This window comes from Gasterosteus aculeatus, chromosome 1, assembly GCF_964276395.1.
Source record: "Gasterosteus aculeatus chromosome 1, fGasAcu3.hap1.1, whole genome shotgun sequence".
NCBI classification, from domain to species: Eukaryota; Metazoa; Chordata; class Actinopteri; order Perciformes; family Gasterosteidae; genus Gasterosteus; species Gasterosteus aculeatus.
Window position 1 is genome coordinate 28,216,747 of NC_135688.1, and position 21,010 is coordinate 28,237,756.

General features: G+C 48.9%; 3 protein-coding genes across 14 annotated transcripts in view; 1 reads left to right on the forward strand and 2 right to left on the reverse strand.

The window, feature by feature from the left end:
- Positions 1–416: 416 nt before the first annotated feature.
- Positions 417–7,154, reverse strand: arl13b (ADP-ribosylation factor-like 13b). Of its 8 annotated transcripts, XM_078101424.1 has the most exons (11): positions 7,064–7,154; positions 6,369–6,512; positions 4,995–5,065; positions 4,437–4,686; positions 3,981–4,086; positions 3,579–3,781; positions 3,281–3,395; positions 3,075–3,207; positions 2,492–2,614; positions 2,134–2,202; positions 417–1,540 (listed from the first exon to the last, which is right to left on the reverse strand). In XM_078101424.1, the coding sequence occupies exons 2-11, from the start codon at positions 6,425–6,427 to the stop codon at positions 1,527–1,529; spliced, it is 1,143 nt and encodes a 380-aa protein (XP_077957550.1). In that variant the 5' UTR covers positions 6,428–6,512; positions 7,064–7,154; the 3' UTR covers positions 417–1,526. The 8 variants fall into 8 exon arrangements, with proteins under 8 accessions (XP_077957550.1, XP_077957546.1, XP_077957537.1 ...); XM_078101420.1 differs by lacking the exon at positions 7,064–7,154 and having other exon boundaries at positions 3,075–3,204; positions 6,369–6,911; XM_078101411.1 differs by lacking the exon at positions 7,064–7,154 and having other exon boundaries at positions 417–1,651; positions 3,075–3,204; positions 6,369–6,911.
- LOC120816060 (gamma-glutamylaminecyclotransferase C) lies at positions 7,137–9,347 on the forward strand. 2 transcript variants are annotated; one of them, XM_040171371.2, is made up of 2 exons: positions 7,137–7,281; positions 8,479–9,347. In XM_040171371.2, the coding sequence occupies exon 2, from the start codon at positions 8,495–8,497 to the stop codon at positions 8,987–8,989; it is 495 nt and encodes a 164-aa protein (XP_040027305.1). In that variant the 5' UTR covers positions 7,137–7,281; positions 8,479–8,494; the 3' UTR covers positions 8,990–9,347. The 2 variants fall into 2 exon arrangements, with proteins under 2 accessions (XP_040027305.1, XP_077957582.1); XM_078101456.1 differs by having other exon boundaries at positions 7,278–7,878.
- A 177-nt stretch (positions 9,348–9,524) lies between these two features.
- The window catches only part of LOC120815563 (FERM, ARHGEF and pleckstrin domain-containing protein 1), a 29,598-nt gene continuing 18,112 nt past the window's right edge, over positions 9,525–21,010 (reverse strand). The window contains exons 10-28 of one of the 4 annotated variants that reach the window (XM_040170627.2): positions 20,774–20,940; positions 20,612–20,680; positions 20,439–20,514; positions 19,962–20,166; positions 14,879–15,060; positions 14,709–14,798; positions 13,402–13,535; positions 13,163–13,244; positions 12,978–13,039; positions 12,718–12,893; positions 12,510–12,640; positions 12,297–12,365; positions 12,107–12,196; positions 11,942–12,024; positions 11,740–11,852; positions 10,951–11,111; positions 10,729–10,836; positions 10,403–10,554; positions 9,525–10,215 (exon numbers count right to left, since the gene is read on the reverse strand). In XM_040170627.2, coding sequence (XP_040026561.2) covers positions 10,140–10,215; positions 10,403–10,554; positions 10,729–10,836; positions 10,951–11,111; positions 11,740–11,852; positions 11,942–12,024; positions 12,107–12,196; positions 12,297–12,365; positions 12,510–12,640; positions 12,718–12,893; positions 12,978–13,039; positions 13,163–13,244; positions 13,402–13,535; positions 14,709–14,798; positions 14,879–15,060; positions 19,962–20,166; positions 20,439–20,514; positions 20,612–20,680; positions 20,774–20,940 — 2,226 coding nt within the window. In that variant the 3' untranslated portion in view covers positions 9,525–10,139. The remainder of the gene's footprint in view (positions 10,216–10,402; positions 10,555–10,728; positions 10,837–10,950; positions 11,112–11,739; positions 11,853–11,941; positions 12,025–12,106; positions 12,197–12,296; positions 12,366–12,509; positions 12,641–12,717; positions 12,894–12,977; positions 13,040–13,162; positions 13,245–13,401; positions 13,536–14,708; positions 14,799–14,878; positions 15,061–19,961; positions 20,167–20,438; positions 20,515–20,611; positions 20,681–20,773; positions 20,941–21,010) is intronic. The other 3 variants (XM_078101394.1, XM_078101391.1, XM_078101386.1) reach the window with 3 other exon arrangements.

Genomic DNA, 21,010 nt, shown 5'->3' on the forward strand with positions numbered 1-21,010 from the left:
ACGTATCACAGCAGCAAGTTTTATTACCCAAACATGACTCAAAGTGTCAAACACACAAGTTCATTGAATGACTCGTTAGCGGTGTAATAAATGGAAAATGAACCCAGCCACATTTAAATCCTTTCATACCTGCGGTTACCGAAGACACAGATGGATTTGACCGGTTTTCTGCAGATATTGGGACACAATTGTAATGTAAAACACCTTCTCAATATCTTTATCGCACTCCATCAGATTTTTATCAGTGGCATCACAACCACAATCTCAATCCTCTTATGAGAAGTACAAGTCACTACAAGAAGTACTCAACATAAGCAGTGACAGACACAAGTGTGTGTTCAGGAGCAAAACAACAAACACTCCATTTCCCATCCAGCGGCAGCTGATGCAGGAACTTAATACACATCAGTCAAGAATTATACTTGTAAACATTTTTAATTGTGCAGTTTTAAAATACAAACTGAGTAGAAAAAATATTTTTTCAAACATCTAGCGCATTAACAAGAGAGCTGTTCCATAGTTTTGAAGAACAATATTGGAGTTTTAAAGTGATATATCTCAAGTATTACTTTTGCTACACGTGTGTTGTGACCCGATAATGGGCTCCTCCAGGTGGCGTGTTGTGATGTCTCTCCTCCCAAAAACTCCTCCAACACGCATAAACTAAACTGGGGCGATGTTGTTTTCTCCAGATGTGTTTGTTTGAGCTTTTTAATATTGAATTTTCTTGCTATTTTCAGCTTTTTTTTCCCTAACGTGAAACTGGGGGCCGGTTCCCGGGAAATATCACTTTAAAAACACACACACACACACAGTGTAAACAGCAGAACGCGTATAAAATCTGTAGCCCTGTAGAGAAATACATTTTCACGTTTACATTTTTAACAATACGTAAAAAGATAAGCTCCTTTATGATGCTGCCGCCAAGAGACAGAAGACGTCATCTTTTATAGATGTAGCTAATATTTTCATGGATGTAGTACTTAAGTGAAAGGTCAAGACATTGTTACTAAAAACGATGATGTAATGTAACACATATCCATGTACAGTACAGCAAAACACTCCCGCAAATTCAAAAGGGGAAATGTTTGACTTTAAGAAGATCATATTTAAAGCACTCCGCTGTGAAAAGCCACTTATGACCTGCAAGTTGCCTCATACACCTCAGTGTACGGTGCAAAAATAAACAAAGAAAATACATTTTTAATGGCGGCGTGTATACAAATCTATTATTCAGTAACAGACATATATAAGGTTGCAGCGGACACGTTTACAATCCTTGTCAATTAAAAGCGTTTCAGTCGGACCAGTGGAGTCCACACCGTCTAACACTGATATCTAAAATAAAAAAATGACGGCCCTTTTGTCGAGCAGAGGCAGAACCCGATTTCAAACGAGTTCTTGGCAGCTTCTCGGTTTACCGTTAAGCGGTTTCTGCGCGGGACGTCCTTTCCCACGGTGCTCCTGTCCTTGGGCGCTCGCCGTCTTCCCCGGCGGGAGGCCGCGGTCTCCCCGCGCTCGCTTGTCTACACGCCGCTCGCTTGAGACAGAAAGCAAAAGAGGAGAGCCATGATTGGAGGTTAAAAAATGACGTCAGGAGCGTCGCCGTTAGGCTGCCTGTTCGCAAGAGGCGGGAGAGGCTTGAAAAAATCTGGGGGAAGAAAAGAAAAAAAAGAAAACGTCTACGTTAGTCGTCTACACCCACCGAGGCCTGAAATCAAAACAGTCAGCGAGCGCTCCATCGAGGACGCTGCGAGCAGAAAGCATCGGCCGGGGGGATGAAGACAGAGAAGCCTTTGAGCCGAGAGAGACGTCTGCCACCACGAAGGAGCCACACACACTCACACATGCGCCCGGCGACGTGCAGGAGAAGAGAAAGGCGCTGGTGTGTGGGAAGCTAATTAATAGGCAACACACACAGCTTGAAAAGGCAGACAGAGTTCAGAGTTTCCTCTGCAACGCTGTGAAAAACAACATCGCGACTAACGCGGTGCTACTCTTCGAAGCAAAGATTGTATTCATGTGAGACAGAACTGTACTAGAGGCAGAGGCCCAGCACAGAGGACACAATGATGGATGAATGATTAGTGACAGACGTGAAATAAAAACAGTGGACTTCACGGGCTTCTTTACCAGAACGTCTTGAGTCCGCGAGGGGTTCTAGTTTTGGCAGCCTAGAAACCTTGGGTGTGCCCCATCCCACTGAAGAAACAGAATAAATGAAGAGGAGTCAGCGAGAGTTACCCACAAGGCACACACTACAGATTCTTCTAATACAGAGTTGACAGTTGTGCTAAGTGGGTGATTAATACACTGCATCCCCCCCCCCCAGCTGAAGAGGAACATCCTTAATGTGAAGCGGCGGCAGCGGGAAACATTCGCTTAGCTTCGATTGGGCTGGAAAGCGACCAGTAAACAGTTTAATTCATTGAAGCAGGAACACACGGATTCCGTCTGAAGCTAGAAAGGGTATTTTTAAGGGCAGACTCACCGGGAGGCGGGGGGGGTGTGGGGCTCTCCGCCGGCCCGTCCTCTGTCCTCAGCGGGTCCACCCGGTGCTTCCTCTTCAGGTGCAGCTTCCTCGTCTTCTTCTTGTCTTGCTCGCCTGTTCTGGCTTAAAGACATTGACAAAATGAAAACAATCAAAATGTTCAAATCCACGTTTCATCCCGGAGACGGCTTCAGGATGCCGTTGTAGTTCTTCTTCGTGTGTTTTTATTTCTTTGTCTTCCCATTACACATTCAGCACTTAGAGCCCAGTGAAGGAACGGAGGGGACACATCAGTCGCTCTGTTTAATCATTTGCTTTCTATTCATCTACAAGTAGACGTTCGTCTTTCACTGTGGTGCAAAGCCAAACAATAAGCTATGAGGAGCGACTCTTCAAAAGCTGCTGCCGCCGCCACGTCCGGACGGACTTCTAAATGAACATTTTGGCAGAAAAACCGTTCAACTGTTTGCCAAGGGACAGAAATCACAGCGTGTTCTCCAGTTAATCCCGGCCTCTGAGCTCTAATCACAGAATACATTAGGACATTTGGGTGTGATACCTTTGGAGGAGATTCCACGCTCACCTGATCTGACGTTTTCCGACTCGTCATCCTCCTCTCCCTCCTCCTCCTCTTCCTCCTGATCAGGGCCCGTCTTCGGGCTGCTGGTCCGGGCCTCCTGCAGCTCCGTTTGCCTCCTCCGCTCCTTCTCATCCTTCTGAAAGGAGGAACGAACTTAAACTTCCCGCGATGTCTGCACACAGAGGTCACACACACACACACACACACACCTCAGAGATCACGCTGCTGATTGGTTGGAAGGGGCTGGGTATGTTTTCATCCTCGAGCTCCTCTTCGACCATCTGCCTGCCCTCCCGCTCCGCCTCTTCCCGCTCCTCTCGTTCTCTGTGGACAGAACGAGGAGTCTTCAGCATAATTATGCGCCCGTCCCTTTGATCTGAGGTCACATTTGATTACAGTTGCGTCTGCCATGCATTTTTCTTTTTTTGAACAAAACATCCATTTTGTACATTGGGACGTTGGGTACAAATATTCAATGGTTAAAAATTGATTCCACTGAATCCTCACCTCTGCTCTCGTATCTGCTGCACTCTTTTCTTCCTCTCCTCCCTGTCCTGGTCCTCCTGGGCGTGCTGCTCGGCCGTGTCCTTCTGCACGCGCTCAGTAATGGCCTCGTAGTCTTTGGCAATGTTGTTGAGGAGCCACTTCAGGCCTTTCTTGATGGACTTGTCGACCTTCTTGCCGTAGCCTAGCACGGCGGAGCATGGCTCCTGGCGGGCGGGGAGGATTCATACAGTGAGAAATGAGGCCTCCCAATCATCACTCAGAGAAAACACAAACAGAGGCATTTGACCAGGCTCTTACTACAGGAGAAGGAACCAACATGGCTCTTTGTGTGTGTACCACAGTTAAACAGAAGCCCTAGATGTCATTCATCTGCCGTTCCACAACAGGTGCACACCCACTTACGATCTGACAGAGACACTTGTTCTCGTTAACGAGCTTCTCTAACGACAGGTTCTCAATGATGTCTGCCTCCGCCAGCGCTCCCTCTTGGTCTTGTTTGTTGGCAAGCCTGGAGGCACAGACGGGATGAAGAGGAATTTAGTGATTGATGTTGTGACGAAAAAGATAAATTATTAGAAACTTTGTAATTCCTCGCCTGTGACGAGACCAATACAACCAACTCAATATTTGGAAAGAAGGAGAAAGAAGCCGCAGGGGAGTTATAATACTCAATATCGGCATTGTTGTTAAACACATAACACAGTTTAGTAGTCAGCTGCAGTTGCATTTCATAAGGAAATATTACGGAAATATGACTGTGCCGACTGTTGATCACAATACTATCTGCACACCTGGGGAAACTCTGCGTGCCTTTGTTTCCCGATTACTGATTAAGCAGACGCCTGCAGGGACACTCACACGAGCACAGGCTTCCCTGCGATGCGCGGGTGCTGGAGGACCTCAGCCATGGTCTCCCGTGTCTCCTGGATCCTCTGGACGTCGCTGGAGTCCACCACAAACACCACACCGTGCGACTCCGAATAGTAGTTCTTCCAGATGCCCCGGATTCGCTTGCCACCCCCCAGGTCAAAGATGGTCACCTCGAACTTGCCCTGCTTCAGATCGACTTTGGAAAACCCCACAGTGGGAGCCACATCCTGTGGGTTATCTGCAAAGGAGACAATCACGTCGTCACGTTAACCTTGAAAGCGTTTCAGATGTTTTTGAAGCACAGCTTTGCTTCAAACCTTTGGAAAAAATGTGTTCAAATTGATAAAATATGAAAGCAGCGAGGCAGTCAGCCAGTTCAAGGTAAAATAAACATGATGATAAATATTAAACAAGAGTAAGTGAGGCGTAACAAGATGAGGAACATCTAGGTTGACTAACTCCACTTTTACATTATTTACAAAGATTTTTTTAAACAAGAAAAATGTTGAAAACACTAAAATAACCCAAATAACTAACAGCCCTTACCTCCTTGAATTCCTCGAACTGTGGCGGTCTTCCCTGCGTTATCCAGTCCAACCATAACCAGAGTCACCTTCCTGTTGTGGAAGAACATTATTCAAATAAACACCGACAGCACTCGGGGCCAGAGGTCCAGGTCGGCAGTGGGGCAGAAGAAGGAACTGATGTCCTGCCTCTAAACGTGCAGCATCTGAAGCCACATTAGCGGGAATAAGATCTCAGGGTGCATCGGAGGGCCCTTATTGTGAAGAACACAATCAGACCGAGTGAATGAGCGACAGTTACCTAGTCAGCACACACAATTACACCAACACAGAGATACAGCTTATCTGCTCGGGGCCATATTAGTACTGCTGATTATGATTATCATATTATTTGGCAGATTGTGGAATTGGCAAACTTTTCTGTTGTGTGTTCACAAGTATCACATGACTTCCACATATTTCATTGCAAACACAGGAACTGTCATCCAAGCAGGTGTGCAAACATGTATCCCCTTTGTATACACACACTGAAAAAAAACACTGAAGACCCGAGAGGAGATGTACCCAAAGCCAAACCGTACACAGAAGTCTTCGCCTCCGAGCTAAATACCTAACTTTGACACTCGCGTCGAAAAGACATCAACCGCACAATCCATCTATCTGTCCTCTCGAGCCAGGGGCCTTCATCGGGGAAGCCGCTTGTTGCAAACCTCCAACGGGTGAGCGGCTGTCTGCCTCGTGTGCGCTCGCCTCTGCTAAACCTCTGCTCCGTCCTCGCTGCTGCAAACACCTCGCAGCAACAGGCTGAACAGACCCGGCCGAAGGATTAGCGAGAGGATTTCTGACTAAGTCCAAAGGATCAGGTGTCTCAAATGCACCACGTGGGTTAAGCAGTCACAATTACTTTTCTGTGGTTCAGCTGCTTGGTACAATGAATGTTTTGAATGCTTTGTCTTTTAGTTGTGAAGTGAAGTTTGCAGGAATGAGGCAGGTTTATTGGGGAGGTACAGAGCAGAACATTAACACTCACTTCAAATCAAAGATGAATAGGTTGATGTTTTGGATCAGAGATGCACTGCACAATGCACTTAGTAATATGATGATTTTTCAAGATCGGTTCCACTGAGAAATGATGATACAAGAAAGCTAAAATAGTGACAGAAAATTATAATTTGTCCTTCATTTCATTCACTGATCCACTGAAACTCGATCGGTCTCACCTGACACTGGTTGAAACTCTTTTAACATACAGTATAAAAAAAAGTGCATTGTGCCTGAAAAGCCAACTGTGTCAACTATTGACAACCAATTCAAACCAGTGAAACGATCGGATTGGAGCTGAGCGACGAGGACAGGAGGGTGGGGGATGACAGCATCGCTGTAAAACCCAACTTACCTTGCGGGCTCTCGCCAGCGTTTCAGCCAGTTGCAGCAGTTCGCCATCAGGCTAAACATCGCAGTCCGAGTCCAGGTATCTGTGATCAAGTGGTCATCTCTCCAGACGCGTCAAAACCACGAGCCGAGCGGATCGATTCTCAACCTGAATCGGTTAACGTAGCGAAGCTATAACTCCTGACAGCATCAACCTCAGCACCTTTTTTTTTTAAATCGGCGGAACCAACGCTAGAGAACCAACGGGCAGTTATCGGGTTGGTTCAGATGACACCCGTTTCCAGAAATTTGAAATCCGTGTCCCGTCCCTTACCAAAGCTAAGCTAACGCAGCTAGCGACAACGGTATCTTATTACGTTAAACTCGTTTGAGTTCATAATAGTATCATAAGAATAGAAGCTGCGCTAAGCTACAATAAGTAACGCATTTTATTCGCGAAATGCAAGCTAACGGTAATTAGCGTTAGCTGAGCTGAGCTCGAGCTCGTCTTCTTTGTTTACGCCGTATTTTCCGCTGCTAGGCTGCGGACGTGCTTACGTCATCTCCCGTGATCAACAAATCAGCGTCTACGTACGCTGTGATTTGTTTGTATGGGAATAGTTTTGTATGGGAAGGAATATAGTAATGAATAAAGGTGTAAAACACCCTGTAATATGATACAATATGAATACAGTTGAGTACAGCAACAACATAACTTACACCATCATCGTTCAATAAGTGCTCATGAGTAAATGTAACTTCCCGTCGTTGTCTTTTTTCCTCGTCAATTTAGCGCCATCTACTGTAGAAGCGTATCCATGTTTGTAGTGCGCATGCGCGGCATCACGAGCTAGTTTCGCTGCTGCAGCGCGTGCTATCACAATCGGAGTATTTTGAGTTGTATCAAACCCAACATCCATCCTCCTCATCTCAATCTGGTGAGATACTCATCTATGATGGCCTTTTCTCAATTCCCCATTATATAGCAGTTGACCTGCTCGTTTTAAACGTATGTGGTCATGCGTAACAAGTGACCATTTTAATAGGCTACCAAATGTAAATTTGTAACTTGTGTATTTTGATTGTATGCTACTTTATTCTTTTTAATCACTACATGTATTGGACAGCTGGGGCTACTTTGCAGATTCACATGGCGGAATATTAATAAAAACACGAAACTTTCCTATAGCAATTATTATAACTAGGAACCCGCTGTTACGTCACTGCTGGCTTGCCTCCGCTTGGGTGGAGTGGTTCACATTCGTTACATAACAGGTAATTTAGCTGACGCTTTTATCCAAAGCGACTTGCATTAGATTTTTAACCCATGGCTTTTACATTTTGCACGGGGAGCAATTAGGGGTTAGGTGTCTTGCTCAGGGACACTTCGACATGGGGCAGCCAGGACTCGAACCACCAACCTTGTGGTTCCCAGCGCGCCCCCGCTACCCCCGCGCCACGACGACCCCGTTTGCTGTTTACTCAACAGCAACAGCTGTTTTCTGCCCAGGCCGCCTGATTCGTCACACATTCAAGTAATTTGCTGGAAATCCTCAAACTGCATCACTTATCCACTGCAGCGATAACGATTATATAAGTGAGCACTACATTGTCACTGCCACGTATAAAGAAATACATTAAAGAAAATAAATCTATTCAAAGATCGTGACAACCTGGCAAGCAAAACTATTTAAAGTTCTGAAGGCAGTTGCGGGTTCAAAAACCAGTAGGGACATAACACTGGAAGTAGCTCTCCACCTTTACCAGCTGCAGCATTAAGAGGTTAATAGATACATGGATCAACGATTATAATCAAAATACATTACATTGCTCTGAATTGGGCCGTTCTGCATAATGTTGTTGCATTAATTACCTTTTGAACTTTGAATAAAGTAGACTTTCGAATGCAGCACTTCATCTACACTGTGACATTGTTCTGGTGTTCACTGAGTCTCATTGCCTACCCTCTTGTGTTTCGCAGCTTTAATGCTCTCAACATTGTGTTGAAGAGATTATCTCTGGCAGTGAGTTAATTATTGAGCTGGTGTACTTTGCAACGCCAAAGAGCTTCAATAGAAGCGGGCCTTGAGGTCACGGTGGCAGGTTGCTGAATGACGACGTGCTGTATTTTGCAGGTGCCTGCCCTCCTGAATGCTGATGACTCGCATCTTCGTCTACGGCACCCTGAAGAAAGGGCAGCCCAACTACCACCGCTTGTTCGAGAGCGCCAACGGGAAGGCGGAGTTCCTCGCCTCGGCCTGCACCAGCCAGAAATACCCGCTGGTGATCGCCAGCGAGTACAACATCCCCTTCCTCCTCAACATCCCGGGTCAGGGCCACCGAGTCCACGGGGAGATCTACAAGGTGGACGACAAGATGCTTGAATTCCTGGATGCCTTTGAAAATGTTCCCAGCATGTACCAGCGCACTCCGGTCAAACTGGAGGTGGAGGAGTGGGCGGGGACGACGGAGGGGGAAGACAGGCCGGCAGCGGGCAGCGTCACAGAGGCGTTGATGTACAGCACCACCACGTACCAGCCAGGATGGCCGTCGCTGCCCCACCACGAGAGCTACGACTCCAATGGCGACCACGAGCTCCAGTATGTGACCAGATCAGAACGCGGCGGAGGTCACCCGCCGGAATGAGAGGAGCACATCGAGAGAGAAACGTTGCACAAGGTCTTTGACCTCTTCAAAACCAGCACCTGATATTAAGTGAATAGAAACACTCTAGTTTTTGTTTTAGAACCTAATTATTAAAGATGATGAAGAAAAAAAAAAAAAGTTGTTTGATGCATCACAGGAGTGCAAAAGAAAAACAATGTTTTGGGCCTGTAATAAGTAGTTGAGTGTTAATTGTTTAAAAGTCAAACATTTTAAGTCATAATTTAAGTTTTGGTCGTTTCAGTTGTTTTCAGAAGCATTTGTACAGTTGTTCATATTTGCAACACTGAGCGAGCTGAAAGGCACTTTGATATTAAAAGTCATCACACACCTAAAAAAAGGTTTGTTGACCTTTCTCTCACTGCTGGAACTTGTTATCTACATTCATTTTGTGTTAATCCGTTCCCCTTGATGATGAGCATCAGTGAAGAAACCTCAACCTCAGAACCTCTGCTGCTTTTACCTCCCAGATTTTCCCCTGCGTCCTGTTCTGTTCCTTTAAAAACTAGAGACCAGATTTCATATGAACAATCTTTATTTAGAATAGTAAAAGTATTTGGCAGACGGACCAGTGAAATCTCTGTTGGCGTTGGAAGCAGGTTTGAAGCGATTTGTCAATTCAAACAAAGCAAAACCTACTGGAAACATGAAAAAAAAGCATTTCACAGTGTATCAAAGTACTGTACAAAACAAATAAGTTGAATGCTTTTTAATTGTGAGCAAAGTGGCTACACAATGATTTAATTATACTTAGAAACTCCCCCACAGTTTAAAATCCGGGTTTACGTCTTATTCAAGCATTTTTTATACAAATGTAAAAGGAATATTTACCAAGATCAGGTTTTTCATAATGATAAAATCCTTTTTGTAAACATGATACGATGTGTGGGGGGTTAATATAAAGTGTGTGTGTGTGAACAACACCCAATGACCGACACAAAAAGGGAAGCGAAGGACAACCACGAGGAAAAAACCCGAATTGAATTACGCGTTGGACGACAGCCATGGCAGACACTAGCGGCGCGGGACGTGTAACGAGAGCGACGGCGTGGGAGTGGATCGGCGCTTCGGAGGTGATGGACGGGCTTCTGTGTCTTCATTAAGAGTCTTTAGTGGCGTTTGCGCAGCTTCGTCAGTAAAGGTCTTTCCGGGAGCTGGACAGGGAGCGGCTGGCAGAGCAGGTGGCACTGCGGATCACCTCCATCCACCTGGAGACAATAAACATTACACGGACGCATCACAGTATGTACACAGCGACACATGGTTTTATTATTCCAGCAACTCCGCCATTTGTTTTTTCTCATTGCCGACGCATTGAACGAACACCACAAACATAAACCATCTTTTCCAAAACCAAACAAGTCAAAAAAGGAAGAAAGAACCCCTAAGGCCGACCTTTCGAAGGTGTACTCGCTCTCTGTTCTGAAGTAGTACACGTGGGATTTGAAGTGGAGCTTGAAGACGTAGTCTTTGTGGATGTTCTCGGACTCGGCCGGGGCGGTGACGGAGTAGCCCAGCAGAGGAAGGCTGGCCAGAGGGTAGTCGTCCTGTGAGCAGACGAGCGTAATGTTTGTGCATCGACATGTGACGGCTTCATCACCTCCACGCCTCGTCACACACACACACACACACACACACACACACACACACACACACACACACACACACACACACACACACACACACACACACACACACACACACACACACACACATCTAACCTGGTGCGACTTGTAGAAGAAGAGGCTGAAGTTGGTGAAGACCACCCAGAGCTTCTGCCAGCCGTTGCTGTTCTTGAACTTCCGCAGCAGGTTACCAGACAGCTGGTTCTGGGAAAGAAAAGCCCAAATAAAGTGTTACGCACGGTCGGGGTGCTGGAAGGAAAGTCTGTCTGTCCGGGTTTGGTTCTTGGAGGAAACCATTTGGGACGACCGGGCCGGTACCTCCACGGCGACGCTGAAGTCCACCATGGACACGCTGGTGTTGCGATGCCAACAGACGTGCACGGTGGTGTTGCCACGGTGACCGGGGCGCTCCAGAGACGAGCGCGAGCCGCTGAGCTCGTCCTCCGACTCCAGCTCCGCTCCGCCGTCCTCCGTCAGCTCTGTGGAGGCGAAAAGCGCCGGTTAGAAGAAAAAACCTCTGACCTCGCTGGGTAGAGTTGAAGAATTCTCCACCACAAGTCAAATAATTATTTCAATTCAGTTCTTTTATATATACTTATAAAGGATCGGTTACTTCCACACGGTCTAAAAACAGTTTCATGAGGTGAATCACGTATCACATAGTGGTACCGCGTCAATGGTTGCAGGTTATTGAGCCAAAACAGTGAACAGCTGTCAGGACAAAAATAAAAGAGGGGAAAAAAACCATTGTTGGTACTACGTAAGCCATTACTCCGACACAGTTGGAGTTAAAAATGTCTGCTGACGTGGCAGACGAATCCCACGTGGAAACGCTTCCAGATAGAATTCTCTGCTCTGGTTCCCACGGGCTCGTACAGTCCTGCTACACTGATGTCCGGACAGGAAGTGGTTATTTGGCAATGATTCATATCCTCTCAATTACTAAAACAAACATGGTAAAAATAACTGATCATTTCAACATCAGTTACAAATCATTGTTTTTGAGGATTAGACAAAATAGTAAGTGAATTTATACATTAAGACACAAACTGGGTCTCACGCGCACATACATCTCACATTGTTTTTTTTAATTGGAATTAAACTCACTGTTGTCAGAGAGGCCGGGGGGCAGCAGGTCAGTGCTCGGGCTGCTGCTCTGCTCCGCCAGGTCGATGGCCATCCTGATGTCCTCCACCCACCGCTCCATCTCCGCCGCACAGCTGGACGCAGAAGAAGTCAGGATAACACAGCGTGTAAAAGGACACGTTACTGTATGTGTGTGTGTGTGTGTGTGTGCGTGCGTGCGTACCTGGCTGCCACAACCACAGACTGGCGCTGTCCAAACAAGGTGAAGGAATGAGGGACGCCCCACTCCTCCTCACTCTCTCTGATCTGCAACGAGAAGTCATCAGTGGCGTCACCTCGGCGACACGCGGCGCGCCTCAACACCCAAACGAAACGTATAGCTGCGTACCGTCATGCCGTACAACGGCAGCTGGCCGTGGACTTTAAACTGGTTGGACGGGGTCATTCCTCGACTGGTGTACACCAAGGAATCACTGAACTGGGGAGGGAGGAAGCAAAGGACACCAAGTCCAGGTGAGATTCTCTTTTGCACTTGACGATGTTGGATTCACTTTGAAAGGGTGAAGAGTATTTTGTACCAGGAAGAACATCCTCTGCTGGAGGCCCTTTCCCGAGAGCTTGCTGAGGCAACCGAGCCGAATAAATTCCTGAAACACAAAACGTAGTGTAATAAAAATGAGGCCAAGACGCACACATTTGCCTCACACGTGGAAACCAGCTAATTGAAAGTCAGTCACTTCTACTAGACACGGACAGGCGTCACATCAATAACAAAATGAGAAGCGTCTGACCCTCCCCGGGATGGCGAGGTTGTCGATGCCGGTCAGATCTTTCTTCAGCTCCAGAAGCTTCTGGAAGTTCTCCATCTTCATCATGGTGCCCTGCAGCTGCAGCACCATCTCGGAGATGTCCGCCAGGGCCGCTGAAGATGGATGAACGGATGGTTACGGATAACGAGAGGCAGATTCACGTGGGTGAAAAGGTTAAACTACTAAGCACCTCTGCAGTCCCTGAAGTCCTCGTGGGTGGGCGGGTAGTGCTTGCAGAGCCTCTCCAGGAGGAGTTTGTAGTGCAGCAGGCGGTGGAGGGGCCTGAGGAGGAAGATGTTGAGGGGCAGGTAGCAAACCCTCTGCTGCTCAAAGTCTCGACACGCAGCCTCCGCTTTCCGACTGGACCTGAGGAGCAGGGGCCGAAGATGAGCTGAGCGATCCAAGTCCGAACGAAGCCCGGGCACTTTGCATTAGCATCAAAGAGCTCACCTGCAGACCCGCTCCAGTTCGACCAGGCACTCTGAATGCTTCTGAAGATGAACCGTCAACTGCTGCAGATGCAAAAGACAGATTGTGTATAAAGACAATGAGAAATAGTGAGACCAACCATCCTTTTGATTTGTAGCCCAAACATCAGGAGGTGAGGAGCTCTGGGGCAGAAGAAGAGTAGTTACCCTCAGACCCTGAATGTTCTTCAGCAGAATGTCACCAATGCGTTGATAGTCTCCTTTAATGTGAGCGTTGGAGCGACCCTCCCTGAGGAAGAGGAAACAGGTCAGGCTTCTTTCACGTGCAGCGACGCCTGCACACCAGTAGGGGTCAGCATACAGCTACGTTCGCACCGCACGGCACTCGAGAATCTTCATTCAGCTCCCAAACCCTTCAGTTGTCCGAATGGGGAACAGGTACTGACCACTGGGCCAGCCGCTGCTCCACCTCCCTGAGGAATCCCTGGTGGAACTCGTGGACGGGGTCGTAGCTGGTGGAGATCAGGCTCGTCGCGGAGTCGGGGAAGGCCTCGTCTTTCACCGCGACACCGTGGAAGGACTGCAACCGACAACACCGATTACCAACGAGGCTGGAGACAAGCATTACGGGGGTCTTTTTTATTAAATGGATTACTTGACATTCATATTTTCCATTTGGGACCAAAGGTACGTGATTGAGGTTCTCACACAATCCCGGCAGACCCCAGAATGTGTGGTCAGTGGGTCAGTTTGACATTTGGATGCATCGAGGATAACCATCAGCCGGCCCACACACCGTGACCCCCGACCCCCCCACACCGAGGCGCTATATTGCCCTTCAGAGTAAATCTCACACGATTACGACAGCTACGGACTCCACAGAGAGACTCGGTGGGAGAGAGGGAGGGTGACGGCGAGAAAAAGAGAGGAGGGAGGGAGGGAGAGAGAGGAGGGAGGGAGAGAGAGGAGGGTGTGGATCTTAAGCCAAAAAAAATATTTAAGAGGTTTAAAAGAAAAAAAGAAAAAGCGCCGGATGCTCCCAAATCAATGGGAGTGGAAACTACTGCTGGCAAGAAAAACAGCTGAGGGGGAGAAAAAGACCCAAGAGGGGGAATATTATTTTTTATTTTGGCGAGGTCAAAGGTCAGCTTCTTGATATCCATCCTGCAGGTGCTTGAATCTGTGTTTTCTCCTCTCCTGCTCATTTGTTCACTGAGACAGTAAAAACACACAGACGGCGAAGTCGAATCACAAAAGACGTGACCCACATTAAGCTGCACCTCCATCGCAGGGTTTGAGATGCAGACGTTGTGTTTGTGCAGACGCCGCGCCTTTTTCCTCCGCGTCGACTTTAGTGGTTTTGCTTGTAAACTGAAGCGCCCGGGAGCTAATCGCCTGCGACGTCTTCAAGAGCAAACAACGTACAAGGACGGGGATTATAACACATGCGCTGCTTTCTTGTGGAAAACAACAGCGCGAATGCCATTTAGAAAACACATGTGAGGGGAAGCGTGAACAAGGAGGAGGCCCATAAAGCCTCCGTCAGCCGTGGGCCAAACTAAATGCGCACAACAGCCCATATTCGGGACGGAAATTGAAAATACCGCCAAAGAAACTGAACACTCGAGCCCAGAAAGGAACCAGTGTGAGGGCCTTGAAGGGGCCGACCCCCACGGTCTCTCAGGGTTGCCAGGTTGGCGTCTCAAGGACCCCTCTCTCCATTCGACCACGCACACGTGTTACTAATCTTTACCTCGGTGATGACCTGCAGGTCTTTGAGGTAGGTCCGCTCCGTGGTCAGCAGCTCCTTGGCTATGAAGTAAGCCTTGTCTGTGGGAAACTTCTGGACACAAACAGAAAGACCCGTTGACTGACCGATACGCTGAGCGATTCCGCTCCAATCCGCCCCGTCTTTACGACTACCTTCCTCCTGGCCTCGTCTTCGTCGTCGTTGCGGACACATCCGGCGTCGGTGAGCAGCGGGCTGGTGAGGGGCGACAGGTGGTGTCCCTCGGGACACGGACCCGGGACGCCATTCAGAGAGCCGTTGCCGTTAACGACCACGCGGTGACTTCCCACCGGGGAGTCCTCCGAACCGGGGCTTTCTGGGGGAGGAGAGGAAAACGGAAATACAAAAGGAGACGGGGGGACAGGGATAGAACAAAGGGTGAGATGAGGGAGTAGATGGTAGAAGAGGATACAGGAAAAAGTTAAAATACTAATTCTAAATGTAGCAATCCATCATTTCATTCTGCTCATCAAAGGAGTCTACGTTCAGCTCAAAAACATCAACACATCTCTCCAATGACTTCCTCTAAATACAACTAGGTGCATGGTGACAAATGCCACATGACAAAAAGATCGTAAGACGTTAAATTGTTTAGTAGAGGTTAGTGAGGAGGACTGGATTAAACACAGCGGTGCATTATAAAGGCCAATGCAGATGATACAACAGATCGTTTGGATTTATCAGCCAAGTCAATATATGACTATATATTGTCATTGTACACTATTTCATCTTTTCCATTTTGCATACACTATGATCTATTAGGTTGGTGATAGTGATGCTAGTTGTCATGACGACTAAAAACACCAAATGGGCCTGATTGCAGTTGCAGGAGGAATCAGACAAAAGGTTAACGCTACTTCTCACTACAGCTAGAGGGACTACAGAGGCTCACTACGCGCTACCAAGCTGCGACTGTATACTTGCCCGGGTGCAAAGCTTTCAAATGGTCCACCGCTACACACCAAACCGGATCATGGGTAAAACCATGGCAACCACTGAGTGCAGATCTGTGACGGGCGCTATAAAAGAACGGGCCACCATACAGGAAGAACGACAACTACACGACAACACACACACAAACACGTGAGACAAGGAAACAGACGGGGGCACGTGCTCGACAACCAACAACCTCTACTCTACGGGCTAACTACCACAGCACAAGACACGGGGGGGGGGCAGTACGACTACTCTACAGAAAAATTCTGGAGTCCCTTTTCGTGGAACACACAAGGTGTTTTTTTTTTTTTATTGACACTAGTGCACAATTACAGTGTTATAAAAGAGAGAGTAAAGAAATAACAGAGCAGAACCTCGAAGAAGCCACAAGAAATCAAACCCCAGTGGGTGTTTTGTAAGGAAAATAAAAAAAGGACAGGTGAGCAGGAAAGTGTTACAAGGGGGACAAAGAAAACCAGTGAAGAAAAGAGCGACCGTTTAACGCTTTTCTTTTGTAAGGAATACAAAGATTGGAGCAGTGATGCACGTTGGCACGTTCGTTGTTTCAGAGAGGTGGAAACACTCTGCCGCCAATCCTCAAATAGGACGTGAGAAGAGCCGGAGCCCGTTTATCTCCGTTCTACAAACAGACGTGATGCCAAAACGCCCCGTGTACCATTTAACTCCTCCTCCGAATTAAAAAAAAATAGCGTTTTGACATTTTGGGAGAAATTGTTCAGTTTTAAAAGTTGGTTGGAAAGATTGAATTCTTGAGAAGAAGTCAAACATCGCACCTCCCAAAATGTTGAACCATTTGCTTTAAGCAGCCCGGTATCGGTCAAAAGCGATCACGCCATCACAGCGCGTGAACCGATCATTTCCCTTTCTAAAGTAAATCTACACAACATTGCTTCTGATTAAACCCATTGACATACAAATGACATTATGAGAACAAAATCACAATCTATCAGACTGTTACTGTATGTACAGTACATTCAAGTTACAGAAAGCTTCAATGGAAGAGACTGCTGTGAGTGCTACTTGGTGACAGTGAAAGTGAGGACATCTCAACTCCAGTGTTTGTGTGCCTGTGTGTGTGTGTGACCATCTTCTGACAATACTCAAGACTTTCACACATTACAAAAAGCCTCTGAAGGATATCTTTTATCGTTTTTGCACATACGTTTTGCACATTAAGTTTAACTTGCGTCCGTCTATCTTCGCCCCGTCGCTCTCCACTAAAGCAAGCAAACACTGGAGTTGTTCTTTGTCCTTGGGCACAGTGAGGGGCGAAAACACATGTGGCTTTTGACTATTTGAAAAGGGACAGGGTGCATTTACTTTATGGTGATGGGGCTGTAACAAAAAAAAAAAAATTGAAACCATTTTGAGCCCCGTGACAGAAACACAGAGAAAATGAGCAAAAACAGGGCAGATTGACATAAAGGGACATTGCAGGGACATTGGTCGCCTGGACAGCATGCATTTAGAGGAGAGACGAGGACACGGGAAGCAAACAGTTCCCACCGACATGCCTTTAACAAAGCAGCGCATCTCCAAAGAAGGAAGCATGAACGTTTGTTTCAGGAAGAAGCGGTAGCTCTACAAGGGGACTACACCCTTAAATCGCTATTCCAGGGAGCACTGAGGAGTCATAAAGAAGTCAGAATCCCACCTCGGACTTCCATGTTTTCAGATATTCATTTTCAGTTTAGATGGTGACCCGGAGTCCAGACATTTATAGGCTTCTTGCGTTTCAAAATGTCTGCATGCCGATCACCAGAACACTCTGTCGGCTACGTAGCAAGTTCTTAAAACAAATGAAAGCATGCGTTGCAGCGAGCAGACAGTGACTGGGATGGATGTGCCATGGCGCCGTGACAGCATTGTATCAGCATCCGAACCAAGTGGCGCGTGGGGGTCCCGGTGCACGGCGGGCCGAGCAACGCGCGCGGCTGCGGGAGGGGGGGGGCGGCACGGGTTTAAGGCCGATGCTCGGCGGGTTAAATCGCTGCTTCTAAAAGAATAAATGTAAGAAAGACCAACGACCAGCCTAATCAAACACACCAATCGCTCGCCGGCTGCAGCCTCGCCGGGACTTCCACGTTTAACATCATCTACTACGAGGGTTTTCCTCTACAATCCCTTGTCTACCAAGAACATTCAAAAACACTGTACAATGAAAAGGGGAATATCCCTCAGTTCCACAATGCAGCCCCAGCAACCACAAACTGTTAAGAACATGTTTGAAAATCATTCCCATAAAGGACTCAAGCTCTTAAAGCGCCTCTATTGCACAAGACAACAAGTGAATTAATTGTGATTAAGAGAAAATGCTACATTAGGACACAAACGTGAGCTCCATCAGAGGGATGATGAGCGACAAAGGCGGCCGATCCTGGTCAACGGCTCTCACAATCAATGCCAGCTTCAGATCTACGGACCAACAACTCCACAACACAGATTCACAGAAGGCGAGCTACAATCCGTCCCGATTCACCCTAACTGGAGTACATTTGAATGACGATAATATTCATTCATTTATAAGAAAAACAAAAAGCCAGAATCGCAGAAATAATTTCCCCATAAAAACTGCCTCTGGATTCGTCCTAAATATTCAGTTCTTAAGTTATGGCACGTTGTAGGTTCTGGTTACCTGCGGATGCTTTTCAGTCCTCCTTCTGACCAATAGCCATGCAGATTGTTTACTGTGTGTAACGTTGGACAAAAGTCCGGCGTGTGCGTACAAAAAGTCAAAGCAAACACGAGTGTAGTAGGGTTCAGAAACGAGGGGCGTACGATTGATGCGTCTAAAAGTGGGGAGGAGCTTCCAAACTGCAAAAATAAGTTAGAGCTGTTACACAAAATGTGTTTTTTTTATAAAGGTGTATCAAAGCTGACCTAAAACTAACTGGTCCCCTTTTCACGAATGTAACCGTATCGGTCCGACACCAAATCATCAGTCATCGTGCATTTTAATGCCGAGCGACGCTCGCGCCCTTCAACAGCTGAAGACCCGCCCTACTGTGTCTTCCTCGTTAAAGCGGTAACACCCCTCCTCGCCCTCCTCCTCCTCCCCCCCGTCCGGCCCCTCCCCCGACCGGAGACTCCCGAAGGCGAACCTGCTGCGAGGCAGCGGGGACGAGCTCACGCCGTTCGAGTTCACCGAGTTGCCGCAGCCGACGGCGGCGGGGTTGCCGTACGTGAGCGGCTGGCTGTACGCGGCGCCGCCGCTGCCCGTGTCCGACTCACTGTCGCTGGAGTCGCTGCCGCTGCTGGACGACCCGTCGGCCATCTGGACCGTCTGGTTCAGATTGCCGCGGTCGGCGCCGGGCTTCCCCTGGCGGCCGAACAGCCGCTGCACCGCGCTGGGCCGCGGCTGACCCGGAACCACGAGGTGCCCCGCCGGGTTTCCGTTGGTCACCACCACCCGCCGCGCCACGGGGGCGGAGCACGGCGCCTGGTCGCGCGTCCCGGAGCGACGGGGGTCGGGCCGCTGCGCCGGGGTGGACGACAGCCGGCTGAGGACGAACGGATCGGTGTCCGAGCGGTTTGGCACGTTGTTGTTATTGTAGTGGTGGTACGGCGTGGCGAAATGCGGCGGCGTGCGGTTCGAGGTTATCGGGGAGTAGCTACCGTAGTGGTTGAACGGGAGGGGCGGCGGCGGCGGCGGGACGGAGAGGGTTTCTCCCGTTCCCGGGCGTTTACTGAAATAATGCCCGCCGTCGTCCCAGCGCGGCGCGCGCGGCTGGCCGTCTGTCGCCTCGCCGTGGCTCAGGGAGTTGGTGCGGTGGTGGAAGCTGCTGATCACCGGGCTGGAGCACTGGCTACGGGTGCCGGTTCCCAGCGGACGCACCGCCGACCCGCCGCGCTTTTCTCGGCCCTGAAAAATCTCGTCCAGCAGCGTGCTGTGCAGCGGCAGGCGGCCGTGGAACGACCCTCCGTTGGGCACGATCTCGTCATCCGTTAGCTCGTGACTGGCGCTGACGGACGCCGCGCGCTGCTCCACGGCGCTTCCTCTACCCGGCCTACCCTGCTGCAACAGCCCCTGGTGATTGGTGTGGTAGAACCCGTTCACGGCCGCGAACAGACTCCCGCCTTGCCCCCCGTCGCGACCGCTACCCCTTTGATCGCTGTTACAAACGCGCGGCTCATCCGCTCCGCCGCCGTGGCCCCTGGGAGCCCCGCTGCTCTTCGTCACATCACATTCGCTGTCTATGTCGCTGCAGTCTATGTAAGGGATAGAAGAGCTGCTGCCTTTGTTTGCCCTGCAGGATGGACCTGGGTTGAGGAACTGCGGGTCCGGCGATGATCCGGTGCCGCGGTGGCTCTGTCGGGACGGAATCGGGTCGGAGCCGGGCGCCGCCGCCACCGCATCGCGGAGGCCGCTGGTGGCCGACGGGGCCTCCTCTGGACCGTTGCATTCGCCTCGATGGCCCGGTCTGACCGAGTCAAGCCGGTCCGCTTGCTGCACCGACGCGGCACTCTGCGAAGAGGAAGGATTAAACATTAAACTGCATTCCTGACTCGGAATGGAGAGCGCACACTCCCTCCCCAGAGCTGCCCGGGACAAAAACAGCTTTGTGCTGTCGGCCGCGGAGCAGCTCCGGATTTAAGAGATGGAGAGAAGTAATGAAAAGAAGACTGAAAGGAGACTGGAAATGTCTCCAACGAGTAGAATTAAAAGGAAACTGAAAGAAATATCAACGAGGAAGAACAAATAAATGAGCCTTCTACTGGGTTTAAAGCGCGCATCACCTCTTTTGGCACTTGGGATCTGAAGGACGGAGAATGGGGTGACAGGCCGCTATGTGACAGGATCTTACTGTGCTTCCTGCAAAGAGAGGAGCGGGCGGGTGATGATAAACCGGGTGCATCCCAACAGGAAAACAGACCCTGTGGTTGGAGTCGTCCGAACAAAAGAGCTTCACCTTTCAAACGGGAGTTTCTTGAGCTCCGAGTCCTTCACATAGTCGATGACCTGCTTCTGGGTTCGACCGCTGCAGACGATGAAAACAGAGTGTACACAAATGCAAAGACAAGTCGTGTGTGCATCCACCCCCCTGCCCCGCCGCCTCCAGTCCTCCCCTCACCTGAAGCGGAACGAGGACCCTCTAGTGAAGAGGATGGGTTTGGGTTTGGGCTTGGGCTCCTCGAAGAGCCTGAAGAAGGCGTGGTACTCTACGCAGATCTTCCAGAAGACCTTACAGCAATCCCTGCTGGCCATGGCGAACTCCAGCGTGTCGTGGTGGGCGCTCTGCTGGAAGACGCAGAGGCAGGCGTGAGGACGGACGGAGGGACGAAAAGACGAAATAAGAGACGGGGAGAGA